This window comes from Urocampus carinirostris, chromosome 11 (assembly GCF_059441175.1).
Source record: "Urocampus carinirostris isolate Australia breed hairy pipefish chromosome 11, RoL_Ucar_1.0, whole genome shotgun sequence".
In the NCBI taxonomy this organism is placed as follows: domain Eukaryota; kingdom Metazoa; phylum Chordata; class Actinopteri; order Syngnathiformes; family Syngnathidae; genus Urocampus; species Urocampus carinirostris.
This window is the reverse complement of record NC_142359.1, coordinates 16,336,587-16,357,986: the sequence shown is the minus strand read 5'-3', so window position 1 is coordinate 16,357,986 and position 21,400 is coordinate 16,336,587. Positions and strand designations below refer to the sequence as shown.

At 40.7% G+C, this 21,400-nt stretch overlaps 1 protein-coding gene across 2 annotated transcripts in view; it reads left to right on the top strand.

Moving 5' to 3' along the window:
* Positions 1 to 21,400, top strand: part of arap2 (ArfGAP with RhoGAP domain, ankyrin repeat and PH domain 2) — a 137,001-nt gene that overhangs the window by 69,121 nt on the left and 46,480 nt on the right. For both annotated transcript variants that reach the window (XM_088348474.1, XM_088348473.1), the window contains exons 14-15: positions 5,855 to 6,029; positions 16,236 to 16,361. In XM_088348474.1, coding sequence (XP_088204600.1) covers positions 5,855 to 6,029; positions 16,236 to 16,361 — 301 coding nt within the window. The remainder of the gene's footprint in view (positions 1 to 5,854; positions 6,030 to 16,235; positions 16,362 to 21,400) is intronic.

Sequence of the window (21,400 nt, the reverse complement as noted above, 5' to 3'; positions counted from 1 at the left end):
CTTTTGTACATAGACTTGTGCAGACCCTTCACTGGAAGTTTAGAGATACAATAAGCGTTTATGTAGTGAAACTTAATAGAAAGAAGTACTTTAGATAGCATACTGGAACAAGATTGAAAAAAACCCCATAAAATGATCTAGGAATATTTGACATTTCCGACTGTGAATATGGTATTTTAATGCAACATGATCAGCGAAGAATGCAATCGGTTGCTTCGCTTGGGAGTAGCGTGGTTTAGTGATAATCGTCTCCACTAAAATAACTATAATTTTGCAAATTTTGCATCTAAAGTAAGACATAATAACTGAATGCAAATTCAATTGTAATGTCTATAATTTAACGTTTACTTTGAAAGAGAGTACATTTCTCCTTAAAGAACACTGATAAAATCCAGGTCCCTGCTGAGATTTATGGATCTTTGGGGTCTATGGATTAAAAATGAATGTTTCAGACTTATCCTCTGTGCCGGTTCCTCCTGAATTCCCGCATTCCCCATTAGGAGCTCATATCCCGATGACCTCGGCTTGTCTCTGCAGGGCGCAGCACCTCCACGACCCTTTATAGCATGACATCCCGCGCACACATAAACATAGTATAATTCCCACCGGCTGCTGCAGTCTTTGCCCCCTCAAGAAAGGGCGTTTGCAGAACTGGTACCGAGGGAGGTTGGCCAGCCGAGGATCCATAATCAGGCCCTCGAGTTGTACTGAGACGATTTATGTCGCAAGAAAATAACACAAATTAAATGAATGAAAGGATAATTGAGTAAAACAAATAAACTACAGTATTATCTTGGTTATCGTGGTTAATCCACAGATTAGCCCTCAAGCATCAAATTTACTTCTCTATGATGTCCTTCCCGTCTGAGTGTATACGACTGTAATGAAATAACAGCTATAGATCTACAATGTGGTTGAATGAATGGTCTTTACTGTCATTATATTAAAGTACCGTATTTTCACAAGTATGAGGCGCACCGAAAGCCTTTATTTTTTTCAAAAGCTGACCATGCGCCTTATAATACAGTGCGCCTTATGTATGGATCAATATTGAGTCGCAAGGTCTTGCAACTAAGATAAGCAGCCGTCGACTAGATTTCCCCCCGTAGGCGAAGTAGTGTCCGAAATCCGTGGTGTATGCTCGGATATATATACCGGCGTTTTATTTCCTAACTAATGTGTCAATTATCATTTGAATCAGTCACTATTGGCTAAAATTATTCGGAGGTGAAGGAAGCGGGTCCTTTTTAGCATTTATAAGCTCGCATAGTCTTAAGCGGGGCAAAACAAAGCCTGCAATTGGCCGAAAAAGATGTGACGCACCGTGTCCCTACGCGTCTGAGACACGTATTTGCTTCTTTGTGAGCCGTCGGAATGTTAAGGGGTTTATAAGTTTGACTGAACTATCTGAATGTTTTGTTGACGTTCCCGCTGTAACGCCTTATAGTACGGTGCGCCTTATGTGTGGACAAAAAATATTTTTGCCGGCTGCGTCTTATAGTTGTGAAAATACAGTACAACTATATTGGAGGGCTTCTACTTTCAATGTAAGAAAGCCGTTTAAAGAGCTACTGACAAGCGACACGCTAGCATTGGGTTTCCTTGAGTTAAACCGGTTCTCCATGATAGTTAGAAAACAACTGTCCCGGATGTAAAAGTTTCCCACGAGTTGTAGCGCCAGGTCCTCTATTTCATGGGTAAACGGGTAAGTGTAGCTTGTGAGAATTGTTACATAGTGAAGAATAAATTGCTTTAAATTCAGAATCTGATTAGGTGGTTACTGATTCGGCCAGCAGGTAGGGCTCATGGTTTTCCTCCTGAAATAATTCGATATAGCCTCATATTGTGTTTAGCATACATCACGAAGGAAGCAATACTCTAAACATTTTTAAATTTTAGCTTTAAATTGTTGATTTTTCAGTTCATTGATAGGGAGAATGATTGATCAGTCCAAAAAGAAAATATTAGAGTCACACAAATAAATAATGCATGTGTTTAAAACTAACAAATTTCATTTATTTACATGAACAAGGAGAATTAAATCACACAAAAGAAATGAAGGACGCCGTTGACACAAGCCGTCACAGTCTTAGAAAACAGGAATTGGGAAATAAATTTGGTTGCCATAATGAAATCATTGAACTATAAACTGTGTTAAAACTCTCAATGTGTTTATACGATCAGGAACTATTTTCATAGCATGTGCAAAATGAACTATTAGTTGCCCTTGTACCAAAACAGTCTATAGTGAAATATTTTCTTGGTTTACCTCACGGGAACCTAAAGGTGTTTTGTTGGAAGTGTTTGTTGAGAAGGATGGCGGACCAGAAGACGCCGACCTTCTGCTTTCAGGTCAGGCCCGCATGGAGTCTCGGCCTTCTGAAGAAACAAAGGCTAGCCCAAGCTCTCTGAAGACCTCCAAGGTTTCTCACGGGGGTCCATGGCGGGAGAGCTGGTGTTGGGCAAAGCGCATGTTGGGAGCAAGAGACGATTGGGGCTTGTGTGTGGCTTTTTATAGGTATCAGGGCAGGTCTTAGTCCCTGCCTTGTAAGTGGAGTCAACTGGCAGCAATTTCTCCAACAGATGCCTAGCTGCAGTAGGCCCGGTCTGCGACGCGGCTTATGCCTTATCTCTTGACTCTGCCTCAGTCTGTTCCCGAATCCGCTAATAATCCATGGAGCACACGCTTCTGGTCAGAATTTCTTTGCGCTCTTTTGACTTCCGTCAGAGTCTGATTTAATTAATGCAGTTATTTTCAGTGTGGAGAGCCAATGAAATTCTATCTATAACTTTAGCCATGCTTTGCGCGCACACACACACACACACACACATACACACACACACACACACACACACTGCCCCCGTAATAGGATTTGCTGTGCGCTGTTTGCTGCAGAACACAGTTCACAATATACCAACAAAGGCATTAGAGCAGGGTTCTCCAAGCACTTTCAACCTGAGAGCTACTTTTTGTTATTTATTAGCACTGAGGGCACCCAGTTTGATATGCATTTCCAAAATAACTACCTTGTTATTACGATGTTGTTCCTATGTTATTACAATGTTAAGGTTAATAGACTCTGTCAATCACTGAAAAAAAATCATTTTACTAAAAAATCACAATGACCCAGCAATGTTGAACTATTTTCAGATCATGTCCGTGGGCACCGCTGCTGTCCTCAGTGTCCACACCATGTTGGAGAGCCCTGCATTAGAACTTATCACATAATCACAGTAATTTTACTCACAGTGCCAGAAACCCTTATTTGCATAGTGATAGGTTAAACTGTCTCTACAACTTTTCTATGCTTCAATAACCTCCCGGTTTAACATGGATTAGGCCAACTCAGATGGAAGATTTGTTCCACTAGGTTGCTGTGACCTGTTCATGCTTCGTAGTTTTACAATCTAAAAGCACTCTTGCATTCTTGTTGAGAGTGTCATGTAGGCACATTAAAGAGGTCTCCTCACCCCAGTGTGGGTTGGCGGCCAAGAGAGTATAAGACTTGGAACTATATTCTTCTGCGTCATGCTAAAAATGCTCCACAGCTGTGATTTCAATCTTTCTGACTTCCAGTAAATAGTTAAGAGTATATGCAGTCTGCTGGTTCTCATTTCTAGTATAGGGAACATTTAAGATAAAAGAACTGGGCTTATGTTCAGGCAAACCTTACAAAGACCTTCTGTTACCTGTTTCAGTCTTTCGCAATGTTATTGACGCACAAGTGGAGAAAACCTTTCAGAATGCACTGTGTATATTAGTGTTTTCACAGTGTTAACAGTGTTACTGTCACTGTGAGTAAAACTGTATTCTGCATTGCTTAAAGCGTACAGGGTTAAAGGACGTACTTATAACAAATTTTGGGTCTGCCTTATCGTCTGGAAAACGCAGTAATAATCCTTATACTGGAGGAAGAAGGATAACCAATGGGAGTAATATTTAAACTTGTTCTTTGGGTGGCCTTTTGCAAGATCTCTGAGGTAATCGTCAGGTTGTTTCCTCAGAACGTGGCCCGACTTGGGCGGACGCCGATCAATGCTGCTGGCTCATTCGCTTACGGGGATGAAAAGGAAAGGTTGCTCTTTGAGATTCCGTGCGTCCGCTCTTACATCCACTTTGTCGCGGGTCATTGTGCACAATGTCACATCGTTGGAGCAGACGGAAGGAATGGGATTGATGCAGGGGACGGATGCTCTCCTTGAATTCCATTCTTCGCTCGCAAAAATTCTCATTGCTCAAAAACTGTGGTTAGAAAAGTTTCAGGGTACAACTTTGCTTTCAGTCTTAGACACATTTTAGGAAGTATTCGCGGGACTTGACAGTTTTTATAGCCTTAATCTACTTCTTAAAGCAGCACCTGAACAGTAACCAAACCCCGAAATTTGATTTGTACCCTTTCATTTTTTGACTGTGCCCCCCTGCTCATTTTAATTGTATCATTATATTTGATGCGGACCATTTCTCCGGCTTGCTCCTCATCCCCTGTATTCCCCAAACCGTCGCCCCTCCCTTCGGAAGAATATGAGCCATTAAATGACTGGCGCTGCAAGTATTAAAATGTGATCTTATTTTAACTTCTCTTTTGAGAGCACCGTGCAGAACTTCATCCTAAACTTTTATGTAGTCTTGCGGTGGCGTTTTATGGAAGAGTTGTCCTGCCGCCAAAGTAATCTGTACATCTTACCTCCTCCATTGAGGCACAGTGGTTAAAAACATTTCTACACCCCCAGCCCCTGGTTGAAATATTACCTGATTTGCGGAAATATTTTATCATTGTGTAATTCTTCTTCGATATGTAATCTTAAATCATTTTAAATTTGGACATTTATACATAAAATAAGCACACTTGTCTTAACTAGTATTGAGTTGATCACTTTGTAAATATATTCTTTTAATATAGGTAGAAGATATCTCTTAACGGGACATTGTGTGTTATATATCGCCTCCCTGTGGTGAAAAAAAACACCAAACAACTAGGATACAAACAAGCATTTTTCTTAAATACTTGTCGATAAATCAAAAGTATTTATTTTAAATAACCTAAAGGGATGTGATCGTTTGCCATCTTGCTGCTAAGGGTACCTCAAAATAAGAACAACTTTAAAGTGTTACAGTTTGGTTACTTTGTAGTTTGTATTCTTCCTTGTGCTTCGTAGCACTCATTTTCGGTTGCACTACACCAGGGGTTCCCAGGAAAAAGAAAATCCCTTGTAAATCACAATGACCAATATACATTTTTCGAACCAGTCCACATGCTACTAAGATGGTTTTAGGGGGCTTCCTGGTGCCCGCAGGTACAACATTAGACACCCCTGCACTACACAATACAGTGACATCTTGTGGCCCCCAAAAAAACATTGTCCCTTTAAAATGAGCAAAACTATAGATCGGGGGTCTCCAACCTTTTTCAATCTTTTTTTTTTTAAATTAATTAACGCAAAGGGCACCCAGTTTGATATGCATTTCTGAAATAACATTTTGTTATTACTATGTTATTAGTAGGTTTGTTATTGAAAGTAGGGTTAAATAGACTCAGTCAACCAATAACACAAAATCATTTTACTAGAAAATCACAATGACGCATCACTGATGAGCTATATTCAGAAGAGGTAATAGAGATTTGGCTCTGGTGCACTTTCTTCGGTTACTCTGAAGACTTGAGTTTATTCTGCGCATCTTCTGACCATCTGTGAATTATGTTGGCAATCACAAATCAACACAGTGGCTTGAAGTTTTACCCAGAAATGGCTAAGTATTATCTTTGTTATGCATTATTGAGCAGGTTTAAAACAAGCGTCTTTGGGGGGGCGATGGACCTAGTCCACTATCGTACGTGCTTTGATGTGCATCCAGGCGCTGCTTGCTGCCGTGGTGACACCCGATGTTCTCCGGACCATGGAGCTCGTGTTCAGCGGGGCAGATGTGATGTGCGCCACCGGGGACCCGACCTGCTCCACGCCGTACCTCTTGGCTCAGCGCGCCGGCCAAAGGCTGCAGATGGAGTTCCTGCATCACAACAAGCTTTCGGGTAAATGACGCCCCCTGTTGACAAAAATTTCAACCTGCCCCAGGCTTGTGGGTATAAAAGCCCAACCCCGCCAAAGCCCGACCAATTTACTTGATTAACAGGACCGAAGCAAACCCAAAATTTAATATATATATATATATATATATATATATATATATATATATATATATATATATATATACAGTGTTCATTTTACCTCTGAAAAGTGATGGGTCCCGGGGACTCGCATGCTCAAAAATCTATGGGTCCCAACAGAGATCTATGGGTCCCCAAAATTTTGTGTTATCGAGGTTGAAATCGTAAATCGGCGACAAATATATAATATAAATCTATTCATTCAGTTTTAATCATCAAATTATTAATTCATTTTACCTCTGAAAAGTGATGGGTCCCGGGGACTCGCATGCTCAAAAATCTATGGGTCCCAACAGAGATCTATGGGTCCCCAAAATGTTGTGTTATCGAGGTTGAAATCGTAAATCGGCAACAAATATATAATACAAATCTATATATTCATTCAGTTTCTGCATCAAATTATCGTTGGTAATACCGATTAAAGGGACAACCACAAACCTGTCTTTTTTTATTTTCTCCTTTTATACTTCCTTTTTTTCTTAACTTCTTTATACAACATAATTCGTAATATCAATCATCAAAGCAAGTGAGCCGTTTGAGAGCCAGCTCTTTTTAATGAGTTGAGCCAAAAAAGCCGGTTCTCTAAAAAAAGACGGACTTCCTTTCACTACACAACGAGATCTCGTTGGCCGAGATCGGCGTGCAGACGAAAACTCGAACCGCGAGACCAAAACAATAATGGCGGATCTGCCTGACGAAAAGTTTGGAGTGCAGTAAATCTTTGTTAATAAAAAGTAATCGGGTAATAATGACAATTTTGTCACTTTGAGACTATGCGTCCCCAGCAAAAATAATATATATATATATATATATATATATATATATTTTTTTTTTTTTTAAATAACTTTATTTGTCACACACAATTCAACAGAGTTGAGTCACCCAACATACAACAACGCAAAACATTTTTACACAATTGACATTCCCATACTTAAGTAAATAATATTAAATGGTGAGGTGTTTAGACATCAAGTAGAAATTGTGTAATAGGCTTCTATCTTTCCTCAAATTGAAGGTGAAGTGATTTTTTTCCATAATGTACATTTGCTTTAATTTGTCTCTCCATTGTTTTGTTTCGGGAGGTTGTGGTTTCAACTACGAAATTGTGATAATTTTCCTTGCTACCAAAAGCATTACCCTTAGTACATAGTTGTATTACAGTCAATAACTTTTCTGGCAAAATTCCCAATACATAGGTCATTGGGTTCAACCGCATCTCCCAACCAATAATTCATTTTATTTCTGTCTGAATATTCCTCCAGAAATGTAATATCTCTGGGCAGTCCCAGAAATTATGAGTGAAATCCCCCATATTTTATGTGTGAGGACTCAGGAGGAGAGGTGATCTATGATAACAAATTAAAGCCTGTCTTTTGTAGCGGAATTTAAGTTAAACAAGACTGTAAAAATATTCACATTATTTATGTGTCTTCAGAGGTTACATCAATCGACAATTTTCCATCATTTACATATCTTTTAAGAGTTGACAGGAACAATTTTTGACCGTCTGTCATTTTGACAGGGGGAAAATCGGGCCATTAACCACAGCAGCAGTACGTCCTCAAGACACTAGTGAGACACTTTAACAGAGAACAATACCGGGTGAATAATAAAAAAAGGGCAGCCACCTAAACGTAATGATTGACATTTTAGGTTTTGTCATTAGAGGGACCTGACCCAAAATTCGAGCTCAAGATATCACCTCTAGTTTGCAGCCATCTTCAAAAGCCTAAATGCAATGTATCCTTTGCAGAATTTCTGCACAGGTTCATCTTTTCGGCACATTTTTTTTTGCTCGTTGCCACGGCGATAATGATGAAGATTATAGTGTAATGTCTGCTTTCAACTTGATTGAACAACAGGTAAAGGCTGATGCTATTTCACGGGAAAAAAGCCAGCACGGGGCAATGAATTGACTGAAATTGAGCAAGCCAATTCAGTCCTTCAAAGCAGTGGTTGGCAACATTTCTGTTTCACAAACCGGTTCAATGTCTGACTATTTTTCATTACTACGAATAACACAAGTGATAATACCTAATGTGATTGTAATAGTAATAACAATAGAAATAAGAGTAATATTAATGATAATAATAAGCCCAAATTTACTGTGTAATCACTAGACCCCTAGGGTTGTAGATGACATAGGAAAAGGCTAAATTGTCTGGGTGTCCCCAAACTTTAGGTTTTCCCGTAGTGTACAAGATCCAATCTAGAGGTGAGATCTTAAACCCGAGTCCAAGGTCAATGCGAGAACGACCCTAAATTTGTATCGGGTCATTTCTAAAATGTTACGCTTTGGCCGGGCTTCTCTCTCACTGCCTTTTCTTTATTAACCTTATAATTATTCTTTCTGTCGCTCTCTTTGAAAGTGCCAGATGGTCTTAAAATGGTCCCGTCAACACTTAAAGTCCATCAATGATGGAAAATTGTCGGTTAATGTATTCTCTGCAGACATAGATATATAAATGTTTATACAGACTTGTTTAACTTATATTTCGTTACAAAAGACAGGCTTTACATCTTGCGTTGTGGAGGATCCATGTGACAGTTTGTGATGACCCTTCGCCTCTGTATCCTGCGTCCGGTCCTGTCAGACCCAGAGAACCGGGTGCGGTTCCTTACTATATATATAAAATTTCTGCTCTGCTCTGGGCTTGGTCCTGCAAGTCAAATTAATCGGTCGGGCTCGGGCCTGAAACGAAAAAAAACCCCACGAATATTGATGAGGATTATTATAATCTGTCCTTGTGAATTTTGGTCTTTATTATTGTATGCAACACCTGCATACCCGTTACAATGAGTGGGCCACAGGTGGCTTGCCACCTCCCTACTAAGGGTTTGTGTCCCCCACTGGAAGCCTGATCTGTTTTTTTGTGAGTAATAATAATTGTGCCCCGACCTCTCCATGTTTTTAATATGCCCCCCTTGAGACTGATGTCTGACGATGCGTCTGAACACCTGAATGTTAAATTGCTCCAAATCTCGTATTGTGGCAAAAAAGCCTTCATCTGGTGCACCTTCCTGCCCCAGCGATGTGGCTTGCTTGTAGGCCAAAAACCCCCCTGCACCCCCGGGCCGCCTTTCACATCTACACCTGCTTACCCTGGAACACCTCAAAGGTGTTGCAGTGTTCTCATTTGAATAGACCAGTCGCGCTGGCTGCTGTCATGTGAAAAGGCGCCAGGCTTCTATCCATTTTAGTCAAAGGCTTTCATTGGGTTCTGTCCTTTTTCATTTGCTTGGTTTCGTATTTCTTTCCCAGAGGGGCATTTAAGTCCCAATGTGACCCTTGAAATGCTCCATATTTGTTCATCTAGACCAGGGGTGTCAAACTCATTTTAACTCGGGGGCCACACGATAGAAAAAAACATTCTGTCAGGGGCCAGACTAGTAGATTAAAGAAAAAGAGAGAGAAAGAGGGAGGGAAAAGGAGAGAGGGCGGGACAAAGAAAGAAAAAGAGAGAGAGGGAGAGAGCGTGAGAAACAAAAGATAAAAAGTCGCTTGAGAGGGGGAAAAGAAAGGGAGAGGAAGAAAGAAATCCAAAGAGAAATAGAAAGACAGAAGGAGTGAAAAGAGGAAAGAAAGCATGAAGGGTATGAAGAGAGAAAGAGTAAAGAGAAAATGAAAAAAGGAAGTTAGAGCAAAAGAGGTTAAAAGACACACAGAGAGAAAGAGACAAAGAGCAACAAAGGAAGAGAAAAAGATAGACACAAAGAGTGAAAGAAACAGAGTGGGAGAAAAGGGGTGGAAAAGAAAGAGATAGAGAGAGAGTATGAAGAGAGAAAGTGAAAAGAGAGAAAAGGAAAAAGGAAGTTAGAGCAAAAGAGGTTAAAAGACACACAGAGAGAAAGAGACAAAGAGCAACTAAGGAAGAGAAAGAGAGAGACACAGAGAGTGAAAGAAACAGAGTGGGAGAAAAGGGGTGGAAAAGAAAGAGATAGAGAGAGAGTATGAAGAGAGAAAGTGAAAAGAGAGAAAAGGAAAAAGGAAGTTAGAGCAAAAGAGGTTAAAAGACACACAGAGAGAAAGAGACAAAGAGCAACTAAGGAAGAGAAAGAGAGAGACACAGAGAGTGAAAGAGACAGAGTGGGAGAAAAGGGGTGGAAAAGAAAGAGAGAGAGATAGACAAATAAATACAAGTACAGTGTCTTTGAGGCACCTGGCTTTGGCAACATCAAGTTGACATATGCTGGAAGTGTGAATTTCCCTACGGGGATGAATAAAGTATCTATCTATCTATCTATCTATTTCAACCTGCAGCTTGTTTTTCTCCTGCGCTTCTCTGAGTGTTGTCTCGCGGGCCGGATTCAATCCCTTAACGGGCCTGATGTGGCCCGCGGGCCGCCTGATTGATCTAGACCGAAAAGGAAACAAAGCAGAGCAGATGTTTGAAACACTCTATAAATCTATTTTTGTTTTAAATGGGATTCAACAAGGTCTTATTGAAAATGAAGAACTTTGTATAGAGGACTTTCCGTGTTTGTAAACAAGTGTGAAGTAGCCAAGCAGCGCGTAGTTGCAGTATGGCAGAATTCATGTCAGTTTATACCAGCTGATTGACAGAAGTAGTTGTTGGGTTGGAGATAGAACAGCTCAAGGGGCATAAAGTATGTGCTAGCAGCATGATGGTGACTTTATTTTTTATTTTTTTTGTGATCCAAGTCAACAAAAAAAAATCAGCACTACACATAGGTTTTGTGCAGGCTACTTTGTGGAGCTTTTATGTGACTTTTTGCCTCATATACGGTGCTGGTATGTATCGGGTAAGGAATGAGTAAATTACCTTTTATGCCAGCAAAGTAAATGGACGAAAATAGTGGCTCAGATGACCAGTTCATATTTATTGTAGCTTAGTTCAGAGTTCTAAATTTGAACTTTAGAAGATTTGTATTTCCTTGGCTTTCACCCATTGTAAATACATTGTTGGTGGTAATGGAATCAATAAAAATGATAGCAACAATTAATTAATAACTATTCTTCTGAACAATATAATAAAGTTAGTTGATAAGTTTGGTACTATCGGACAAGTGCAAAGGACTCACTGTTGTTCAGTGACTATTGCGTCAATCTTGCCATCAGCCCATCATGATGCTGTTCTTTTATATCCACACTCTTTGGGGCTGTTGTTGTTGTTGTTGAGTCACTCAAGGCGCCTAAGGTAATCCTTAAGAGCGCTAGACTCGCTCATGGGAGGCTCCGTAGTTCTCCGAAGGAGAGGGGGCTGCAACTGTCCTGTGCCGCCAGGCCTGACGGGGTGTGACCCAAGCAAACCAAGCAGACAGAGCCTCTGAAGTCCTTAGTACGTTCGGACAGGCCGGTGCATGATTCATGGAAGCCCCGTAGGCAGGTAGTACAGGTGATTGGGGTGTGGTCGCAGCGAATGGTTCGAAAGCACCACTGGCATTTTGACTGGGGGCCAGGGTTGCTCTCGAAGTCGCCCGCCCTAAGAAGAACGGAGAGAGGAGAGTAGAAGAAAGAGAAAGGGAGGGACAGATAGAAAGAGAGAAAGACAGACAGAGTAAAACGCAAAAAGGGGGAAAAGAGAGTGAGAGAGGTGGGGAGAGAGTAGGAAAGAGAGGGATAGAGAAAATGAGAGACAAGAGTGTAAAGGGGGAAGAGAGAAAAGGAGAGACAAAAAAAGAGAGAGGACCAAGAAAGAAAGAGAGAGCGAGTCTGAGTGGATTGAGTTGGATTCGTAAGGCTCCCCGGGGAGAGAGCCCTTCGCAGGACACCACGGGAAGGTTCCTAGTCTTTGTCCTGCTGTTGCTGTTGTCTGTTACCTTGAAGAGTTAATAAAAAGAAAGGACTCTGGAAGGGCTTAAGGAAAGGATGAAATTGTCTTATCTGAGAGCCCTTCTCCCGTTCTCCTGGCCTTTTAAAAATCCATTAATGTCTTCTCGCCTTATTTTGAGTGTTAAAAAAGTTTATACTTAACATTATTAAATGTATATTGTATAAAATATATATTAATAATAATGTTATTCTTATAGTAATTATTATTATAAAAGATCTACTAGCTTGCATCAGTTTTACCAAATTAACAGTCTATAGTAGGCATTGGTAACAAACCCTTTTCACAGTTCCCTGACACCTATCCTGCTTGTACTCAATAAACCATTTGGCATTCAAGTATAGCTAAACCAGATGGCTACGGTAACTTAGTTATGAAATGGACTTTGCAAACGTACGCATTCCTAATGATGTCTTAGGTCCAGTCAGTTCTTTTAATTGCTTTCAGCCACAGGTGTAATTGTAAACCTGTTTCCTCTGGGAATTGCAAAAGAAAATTGTGTTCCTTGTTGTTGCTGTTTTTGTAAATTGTGACTCTTTAAACGCAACTCAACTTAAGAATTTTAACTTTTGGGTCAACAATGTGCACTCATTCTGTGCTGATCCAGTGATCACGTGTGTTTATTATGCCCGGTTCTTGTTCAGCTTCTTGGTCGCCCGCTGTCCGCTACAGGCGTTTGCCACACGCAACCAGATGGCTAATGGTTGGTTTGTCGAAGTTAGAAATAGAATATAATTTACGTTTATTGTCATTCTTTGTAACCATGCACACAGAACGAAATGTCGATACACCTGACCCGTACTGTTAAACTGTAGCGAGCCGATGCAGCCGCAGCCAAACAGGGCTCCGACATTTTAGACCCAACTGCTGTGTTGGGAGTCATTAGGTGACCAAACCCCCCAATTCCAACCCCTAAGCAGGGAGGCAATGAGTACCAATGTTGTAAGTCTCAGGTATGACTCAACCGAGGCTTGAACCACCGTCCTCCCAGTCTCGAGCGGGCGCCCTATCATCTAGGCTACCGAGCTGGTCAAAGTTGAGAGCCAATACTATGAAACAGAACATTTTGTTGTATTCAGCTTCTGTAAATTGATGAGTTTTAGAGCTGGAAAGTTTCTGCGACTGCTGGAGCTGGTCTATTACTGAATGTTGCCTTGCATGTTCTTATCAGAGCCTCTTCTGCCTTACACGCGACGCCGATGATAATGGTATTTAGTATGCGTGGCCCGGTTCTTGTTCAGCTTCTTGGTCGCCCGCTGTCCGCTACAGGCGAGCTAGCGCTTTGCGGCGTTTGCCACAGGCAACCAGATGGCTAATGGAGCACTCCATTGTGGCGGCCGGGCAGCCGAAGCTCGCGACAACCCCGCGGGCCACCAAAACCAGCACTGGTTTCCATGGCATGGGTTCCGTTTCAAAGACTCCTTCTAAGAAACTCATTACAGCATGTCTACTGGCTCATTTATTTGTCATAGCATGGATTCATGAGATCAAAATGACATATGCTTTGTTTTGTTTGATTTGGGACGGTTTTGAAATAGTTAGCGAAATGATTCAAAAAAATACATAGGGTGAGAAGGTCAGGGTAAAGCTGCTGTTCCTTCATGTTGAGCTTAGCCAGATAACGGGGCTGGAAATCTGGACGTTTCCCAGGTGAGGTGTTCTGGGCATATGGTCCGGTGGGAGGTGGCCATGAGGACGACACTGGCGAGTCTATTTCAAAACTTCTTGTGAGCCGCATTGGCTTAAAATAAAAATTGGCCAGGGGCCCTAGCCCAGGTACCTATTCTATTTTTTCATTTGAATTTAACAATAAATCTACATGCAAATATCTACATGTTATATTTATTTTTATATTTGTTTTTAAATGGATTACTCTATTTTCAGGACTATAAGGTGCGCTTGACCATCAAATGCACCTTAAAAATATTCCTGTGTGAGCTATTTATTTCATATATATAAGTCGCATGTGACTGTAAAGCTCATTAAATTAAAACTAAGGTTAAAAAAAAACATCAGAAAATTAAAAAAAATGGTATTTCATAGAATATAAATATCAGGAAATCTAAATTCACTTCTAACTTAACTTGATCACTTCATTAACGGTTACCATATATAGAAGCACTTCATTGTATTGTCATGCATTTCTGATTTTATTTCCGACATTTCCAGTCTATAAGGCTCACCTGATTATAAGGGGCCCCTTTTGTCTGGAAAATACAGTAGTTTTATCAGATTGATTTTGAAGTTCTTGCAATTATAGAAAAATATTGTGGTAAATCCCTGATTTAAGTTTTGTAGCATTTCTGTCGTTTTTTTTTGGTACTATTTCTTTTGTATTAATGCACTAGTATTTTCGACGTATTTCTGTAGTATTGCTGAAGTTTTATTTTTTAAATATTTCTATAAACTTTACTTTCCTGGCTCTGAAAACCAACAATATTCTTATGTTTTCTTCATACTTTTTTACAATTACAGTAAAAATGTTGTCATGATATTTTTAAGATTTTTGTTCAGCGGGTTGGCTTAAAAAGCTCTGCTTAATGCATTGTTTGCCCACCCCAGGTCTGTTTCTGTTGGCCTAGGAATTCCTCAGGATCCCGTTGAATGAGCTTGATGAAGTGGCTAAGGGCCTGTTAGAGTCAAGGCTTCCCTGCTAAAGCTGCAGCCCCCAGACCTGATAAGCCAAAGAGGATGGATGGAATTCAACATTGCAATTTAACGTGTTATTCTTTTGTCAAGCAATTTTTGGTAAAGGTTTGCTGTTGGAATTGGAAGTAGGGTTTTTACTGGTGCTTGAAATCTTTGAAATATAAAGTTGTGATTTCAAAGATTAAAACGTGCTTGAATTTTGGGTGAAGTACATGTAAAAGCTTAAAATCGTTCCATTGTTTCTCAACAAGTCAGCTTTAAAATGACACTGACACTGCCCTTTGGTGGATTCACTGTGCCATTGCATTTCTTCTTCCGTGCAGCTCAAATTAGTTTGTACTTCATTGCCCTTTGAAGCGTCATCGCCCCTTACAGGTCGTGGCCCAGAGGACAGGTGTGTGCTACACCTAAACAGGACAGTATGAAAAGATAGATAGATAGATAGATAGATAGATAGATACTTTATTCATCCCCGTAGGGAAATTCACACTTCCAGCAGTCTACCCCGTTGTTTATTAACAGATTAACATGATGCCCGAGGGTGCTTGTAGCGGAGTGGATGACGTCACGCCAGTCCAAAAGTTCGACATTCCTGCGGCAGATGGAAATCTTTTCTTTGTGAGAATCCAGGGATACACCACCTCGTGTTAGCAAGTCCGCCTCCTCTCCGATTCCCCCCGGCTTTCATGTCTCTGTTTAGCGACGTTGAAGCCGGATTTCTCCAGGTGGCTCCGGGTGGCTACACGTTAGCGTCCGGAATGCTAAACGTGAGCCACGTTTCCGCAAAACACAGCAACTGCGCTCCCTGTGCGCTTCGATGTTTTCAAAAAGCACTCGATGATCATATTTGGTCGTGAGTTCGCATTTACCATGATTACGGATGGTACCGAAGACTTATAACGCCGCTAGCCGCTTCGCTAGCTTCGGCTTTTCTTCCACCATGGGCCCCTTCATCACGCCGGCACGAGAATTCCTCAGGGCAAGGAGTTGAAATACACGCATTTCTTGTGCGTTGAAACCCATGTCCATAGGATAGAAGTAATCCATAGTGTAGTTGTCAAAACGGGAAGAAAAAACACCGAAGATAGGAGCAGACAATAAAACAACAGGGCAGCTGCTGGAAAAGGCAGCCGCTCTTGGCAGCGCCGCTTTGAAGTAGTGCATTCTTGCAAGGATTACAAATCAATTGTGGACATTTATCAAGTGCACCTGAATCTGTAACATTCATAGTTCATACTATCGTCATTTTTACAACTTACTCAAGATCTAAAAATCTTATACCTTTATTGATGTACACGTAAAGTTAAAAACTCACATATGTTAATCATATCTATGTGTGTGGCTCTGAAAAATACATTAACACTGGATTCCTTCTTTTAATGGTACTGAGAAAATTGGAAAATAGAATTGGAAGTCCTTAAACACTGCTTGAGCTTAGGCGTGAAGAGTGTGTTCAACCTGGTCGAAGTCGTTTGATCATAGGAGTCACATAGTCAAACGATTACTCAACTTTTGAGCGTTGGAGAGCGCTAGGACAATTTCACTCCATGGTGGCTGTTTTTTGTGAGTGTGTATTTGCAGAGTAAGTGATCAATATTGGATTACTTCTTGTGTTCTACTTGCCTCTCAGATTTCCCAAGACAGGATCCGTGGTCCGACAACACAACCCAGCTCGAAGCGTCCTCCTTCTTGGATGGTTTCCTTTATATCTGGCCGGGCCACGGCAGGACGCCGGTGGATCGACGCAGAGGTGACGGTGAGTCAGCTCAGGGTGGGCCGACAGGTCTCCATCAATTGAATGTTGAGGCATTGATGTAGTGCGGCTCATTCACGGTTCCGCTTCGGTTAAGAAGTCATCGATCAATCAGCGTCAATCCGTCATTTGTCAAAATCGCATTCGTTTAATCTCACATCTACACTCAGGTCACAACAATCAATAAATGTCGTCCACGAGAAAAGCACGGGTTGACAAACATTATGCCAAAAGTATCTAATATTAATAAAAATCACTATTAAATTCTTTATCCAAACATGGGATTGTATACCGTATTATTTGGGGTATGGTTCACCTTAGAACCCCAAATGGCCAGAAATATCAAAGTGTGCCTTATAACCCGGTGCACCATATATACCGACAAATACGGTGGATATTGGAGATGCATCTGGTAGATAGTCGTGTTGGTTACTACAAGATATTTTACGGTATACTACCGTATTTGTGTAGTTAATGTTTAATTAAAAACCCTTGCTGACCAAAATACCAAAATCGCAAATCACTGTATGCAATGGAAATCAAACCCAGGTAGCGGCAGTTTGAGTGCCAATATTCAACCACACAAACACCAGTGGTAGAGATGACATACAGTATAAAAAGACGTTCGATTTATCTCATTAGCACACTATTTTTACTCACAGTGCCCGAAAAGAATGTTAGAAAAAAACTGAAAGTTGTCCTTAAAGATGTAAATAAACGTGAAGTCGTCTTAATCCTCAGATATACTAAGGAGTTGTTCAATTTTGGCTTTCTCACCCCTGCAGCCTAGGCTCGATTCCCATTGCATACATAACTTTGAAATTTTTCTTATATTTTTGCTGATCATATATTGAAATAATATATACCGTAAAGGCATAAAATGTTAAATGGGTATTCACGACTAAAAATGGTAGCTCTTACTGTAGTTTTAATTTTGTCTTTAGTCTTGTGCGCCTTATACATTAAAACAAGTATGACAAAAGACTATATTTTGGTGGTGCGCCTTATAGTCAGGTGCACCTTATAGTGTGGAAAATATGGTACCAAGTTCAAGTTCCTGATCAGATAACACTAGAGGATGCCCATGGTTTTGATTACCGGTGACATACAATTAAGGCTTGTGTATTCAAGCACTGATACCTGATACTGATACCCAATTTTAACTTTGCCATTTTTTCACATTGTTTAACCAAATGTGTCCCTTAACTCAAAAACTTTGCAAACCCCTGTTCCGGGCAGATTATAGCCAGACTCTGTACCCAAGAAACAAATCATGATAACTTTATAATCAGACCTAGGAGAGTACTTTGAAATATTTGAAATTCAACCCAAGCTAACATTGACCTGAAAAAGACTGCTGCGCTAGCCAAACTTTTGCCAGCTAGTTAAAAAGCACCACTGCGACCTGACCGCAATCCACTCCCGTTTCCCTCTGCTGCCGCACCTTCAACTGGGCTCCCCAGAGCTCCGGCCTTTCCAAACAGCTGCTGCTTCCCCGGGGCCGGCGCATAATTGGGAGAGCGAGCCGTCTCAGATGCTGCCTTTGGGTGGGGGGCTCGCTCGCGGGGGCGAAACGCTGCAAAACGGAGAAAGATGAACACGGTTGATGTCTTCTGCAGGAGCACGGCAGATCCTCTCCTACAGCGTTTTCAGTTGTACAAAGTAAGATGCCCGGCAGCAAGTGGCATCCTAGACAACATATCCATTTGCCTTCAAAATCAAATCACTTTGCACTGCCTTTCTATTTTCAATCACTCATATTGCTCGAGTAACAAACAAAAATAGTCCCGCTGTTTGAATTAATGACATTAGGATTCAGAGAAGGTGCCAAGAGGTAATGTTGTTTTCCGGTCTGTAGGCTGTCATTTGTTGTCATTGTCTCAAATTTTAAGCTCAGTGACAAGCTGTCCTGTTCTTGTTTTGATCACCAGAAATGAGATTGGCAGATGATTGGCAACAGGATTTGTATATGTGTGTGCTAGGGTTAGGGTTTTGTGCCGCCTGTTTTGCTAATGAGCGCTGAAATGTCGGAGGCGGGATCGATCTCCAAACTTGGAATTGAACGTCATTCTTATTTTATGATAAAAACAAGCATACGCTTTGATTGACTATTTTAGTTTATGCAACTGCATTGTTTGGAGGCCAAGGACTACAAAAATGCACTTCCGGACTGGAAGGCGTACTTAAAAATTTCAAATATGGATATGTATTTTCTGCATCATAAGGCTCACCGAATAGTATGTATTCCATAAAACCATGGAAATAAAAAAAAAAAAAGTATTTTGGAACTTGATTTATACATTTTAAATAATACTAACTGCATATTTCATAAGAATGACGGATTATTTTAAAACCTAATAGCTATTTTAAACTACTACCTGTTTTTTCTTCTAAAGTTTCCTTTTACTTTAATAGTTTTTAAAGAAACCTAGCGGAATTTGGAACCATTTTACTCCCTGCCGCCATCTCCTGGCTTGTGTCATCATTTCAGCCTCTGTCAAGCTTACTATGTTACGTGTGCGCGTACGTGCATTTCTAAGATGCGCTTCTCTTTTCATTTTTCTTGGTGTTCGGGTTGCGGCATGGAGTTTACAATTTTATGCTTCACTAACAAATATATTATGTCACTCTCCAGTACCCCCTTACCCCCTTATTTCTTGTATTTAATGTGTTCCGCCCTATAGCTTTTCTAAAAGTAAAATAATCGCAGATAGGTGTGGTGGAAAAAATAAAACCATAAGGTGCTCAGTCAACTCCGTTGGGAATTGTTAAGAAGCAGCAAGGCGGCCGGGTGGTTAGCGCAAAGCCTCCTTGTGTGGAGTTTGCATGTTCTCCCCGTGCCTGTGTGGGTTTCCTCCGGGCACTCCGGTTTACTCGCACATTCCCAAAAAACCTGCATGTCAGGATAAATGACCGGTTCAAATTGTCCATAGGTGTGAATGAGTGAGTGAGTTGTCAGTCTCTGTGTGCCCTGCGACCGGCTGGCAACCAGTCCAGGGTGTCCCCTGCCCACTGCCCGAAGATGCCCCGTGACCCGACTGAGGATAAGTGGTGCAGATAATGGATGGATGGGGATTGTTAAGACATACTTAATAGAGAAAATATATAACTTTCAAATTTTATGAGGACACCTCAAATCACGCATCTTACCTTTGAAGAATGATTCATGTCCGAATTCCAACAGTAGCTTGCTTGCTTCTATTACTCTAATTTGGGATGGGAGCATTTTTTGTTGTATGGTCCAATTGGCTTGGGGGGGGGGTGCCAAAATCAAATAAAATGCCAGAATGGTTTTAGGGCCAATATTAAGCATGGACCGTATGTAGCCATCTTTTTTCAATTGTCATCTGTTTATGTGAGCCCACAACTGTTAAGGAGGCAGATTACCCCATATCTGTGCAATCGCTATCTCGTCCATAACACGGCAAAAAGCTTCTCCATTTGCAATTCCTCGTACAAGTTTCCTATTTCTGATCAACATTTTCTGCAGCTAACAGCGAAGGAAAAAAAATCACATTGAAAACACCTCACATCTTGGGATAATCTTCCGGAAAGAACGGATAATCGGGCCTAAATATGCTCATGCTGCATTTGCCTGATTGTCGTTAAGTGCGCACCCGGCAATTTTTGTCAAGCCGCCTTTGGCTTGCCCTCGCATGAATTCATGCATAATTTCAAGTCCTTAATAAGAGCAGGCAGAGCTAGTGGGAAATCAAGCACGCCTCTTAAGACCACCACGGCGGGAGACTCGTCATTATTACAAATTTGCTTATTAGAGCGGGGACGGAGGGAGCCCGGTCAAAATTAGCGTGGAAACAGAACTTACAAATGTCCTCTACCTCCCCCCTCCGATAATTTAAAATAATGTCACATTTCAAGTTTAAGCGGCAATTTGAATTTTTTTCCCCAATGCTCTCTGTACTGCACAGCATGCTGCATTGCAAGGTGCCGAATCTTTATATGCTGCAAACATTATTTACTCAGAGGGAGTAGACATGCCCCACTTTTCAGAGGAAAAAGCCATGAAAACACATCAAATCAATAGTCAGGAAATATATATTCTGTATATGTATAATCAGTGTCTGAAATGACGTCCGCCTAGATGCCCGGAGCGTGCATCTTTTACGTCGGGCGTACAACTTACAAAACGTCTCCGCCCGGGTGGCCGACAACTTTTTCAAGAAAAATCTTTTTTTATTTTTTTATTATTATTATTATTATTTTTAAATCAAATGTTTGCTTTATTCTGATTTCAAAATCTTTGTCCGGTTTGGAAATGTTTGAATTTCGGTTCGTTTGGCAATTTGCATACTCTGCAGCCAATCAGAAGCCTCCATCGAATAACTTTGTGCTTCCGGACTGTCCCGAGCGTTATATGGTTGTGTGTTTGCACAAGAAAAATTGATAAGTGGTTAGGAATCAAGCCAAAACCTCAGCCCAAGAAGAAATATTCAACAGAAGCTAACAAAATTTATGACGCTCCGAAACGTAAACGTACATTAAAAGAATCGTGGAAAGAGGAGTTCACGTGAAGATGAGTAAATACAGGTACATACTGATGGCAGATGGAAAACAGCGATGTCATATACATGGAATAAATGTTATAAGTAGATTTATAATTAACTCCTAACGTAACTTAATTTGAAAGTGTTCTGTTATATATTCTGATTATCAATCCTTAATACTTTGCAACAATGTTTTTTGTTTTTTTTTCGCGATTAGTCGTCTTATTGTGTTTCAAGTTGTGAAAAATGTGGCAGGCAACTTGTGTGCAGTGACTTTTTGTCATGAGTTTCAAACACTAGTATAATGGACTTTTTTTTATCCTAAAAATATTTAAAAGTTTTGGTGTGTGTTATATACATTATGTATATAACCATATATATATATAACTGATTAGTCGAAAAATATTGCTGAAGACCCACAACACGGACTGTTTACACTTCTGCCCTCAGGACGAAGGTGCGGGAGTGTGAAATGCAGGACAACCCGTCTAAAGAACCCTTTTTACCCCTCTGCCATCAGACTCTTAAACGGCTGCT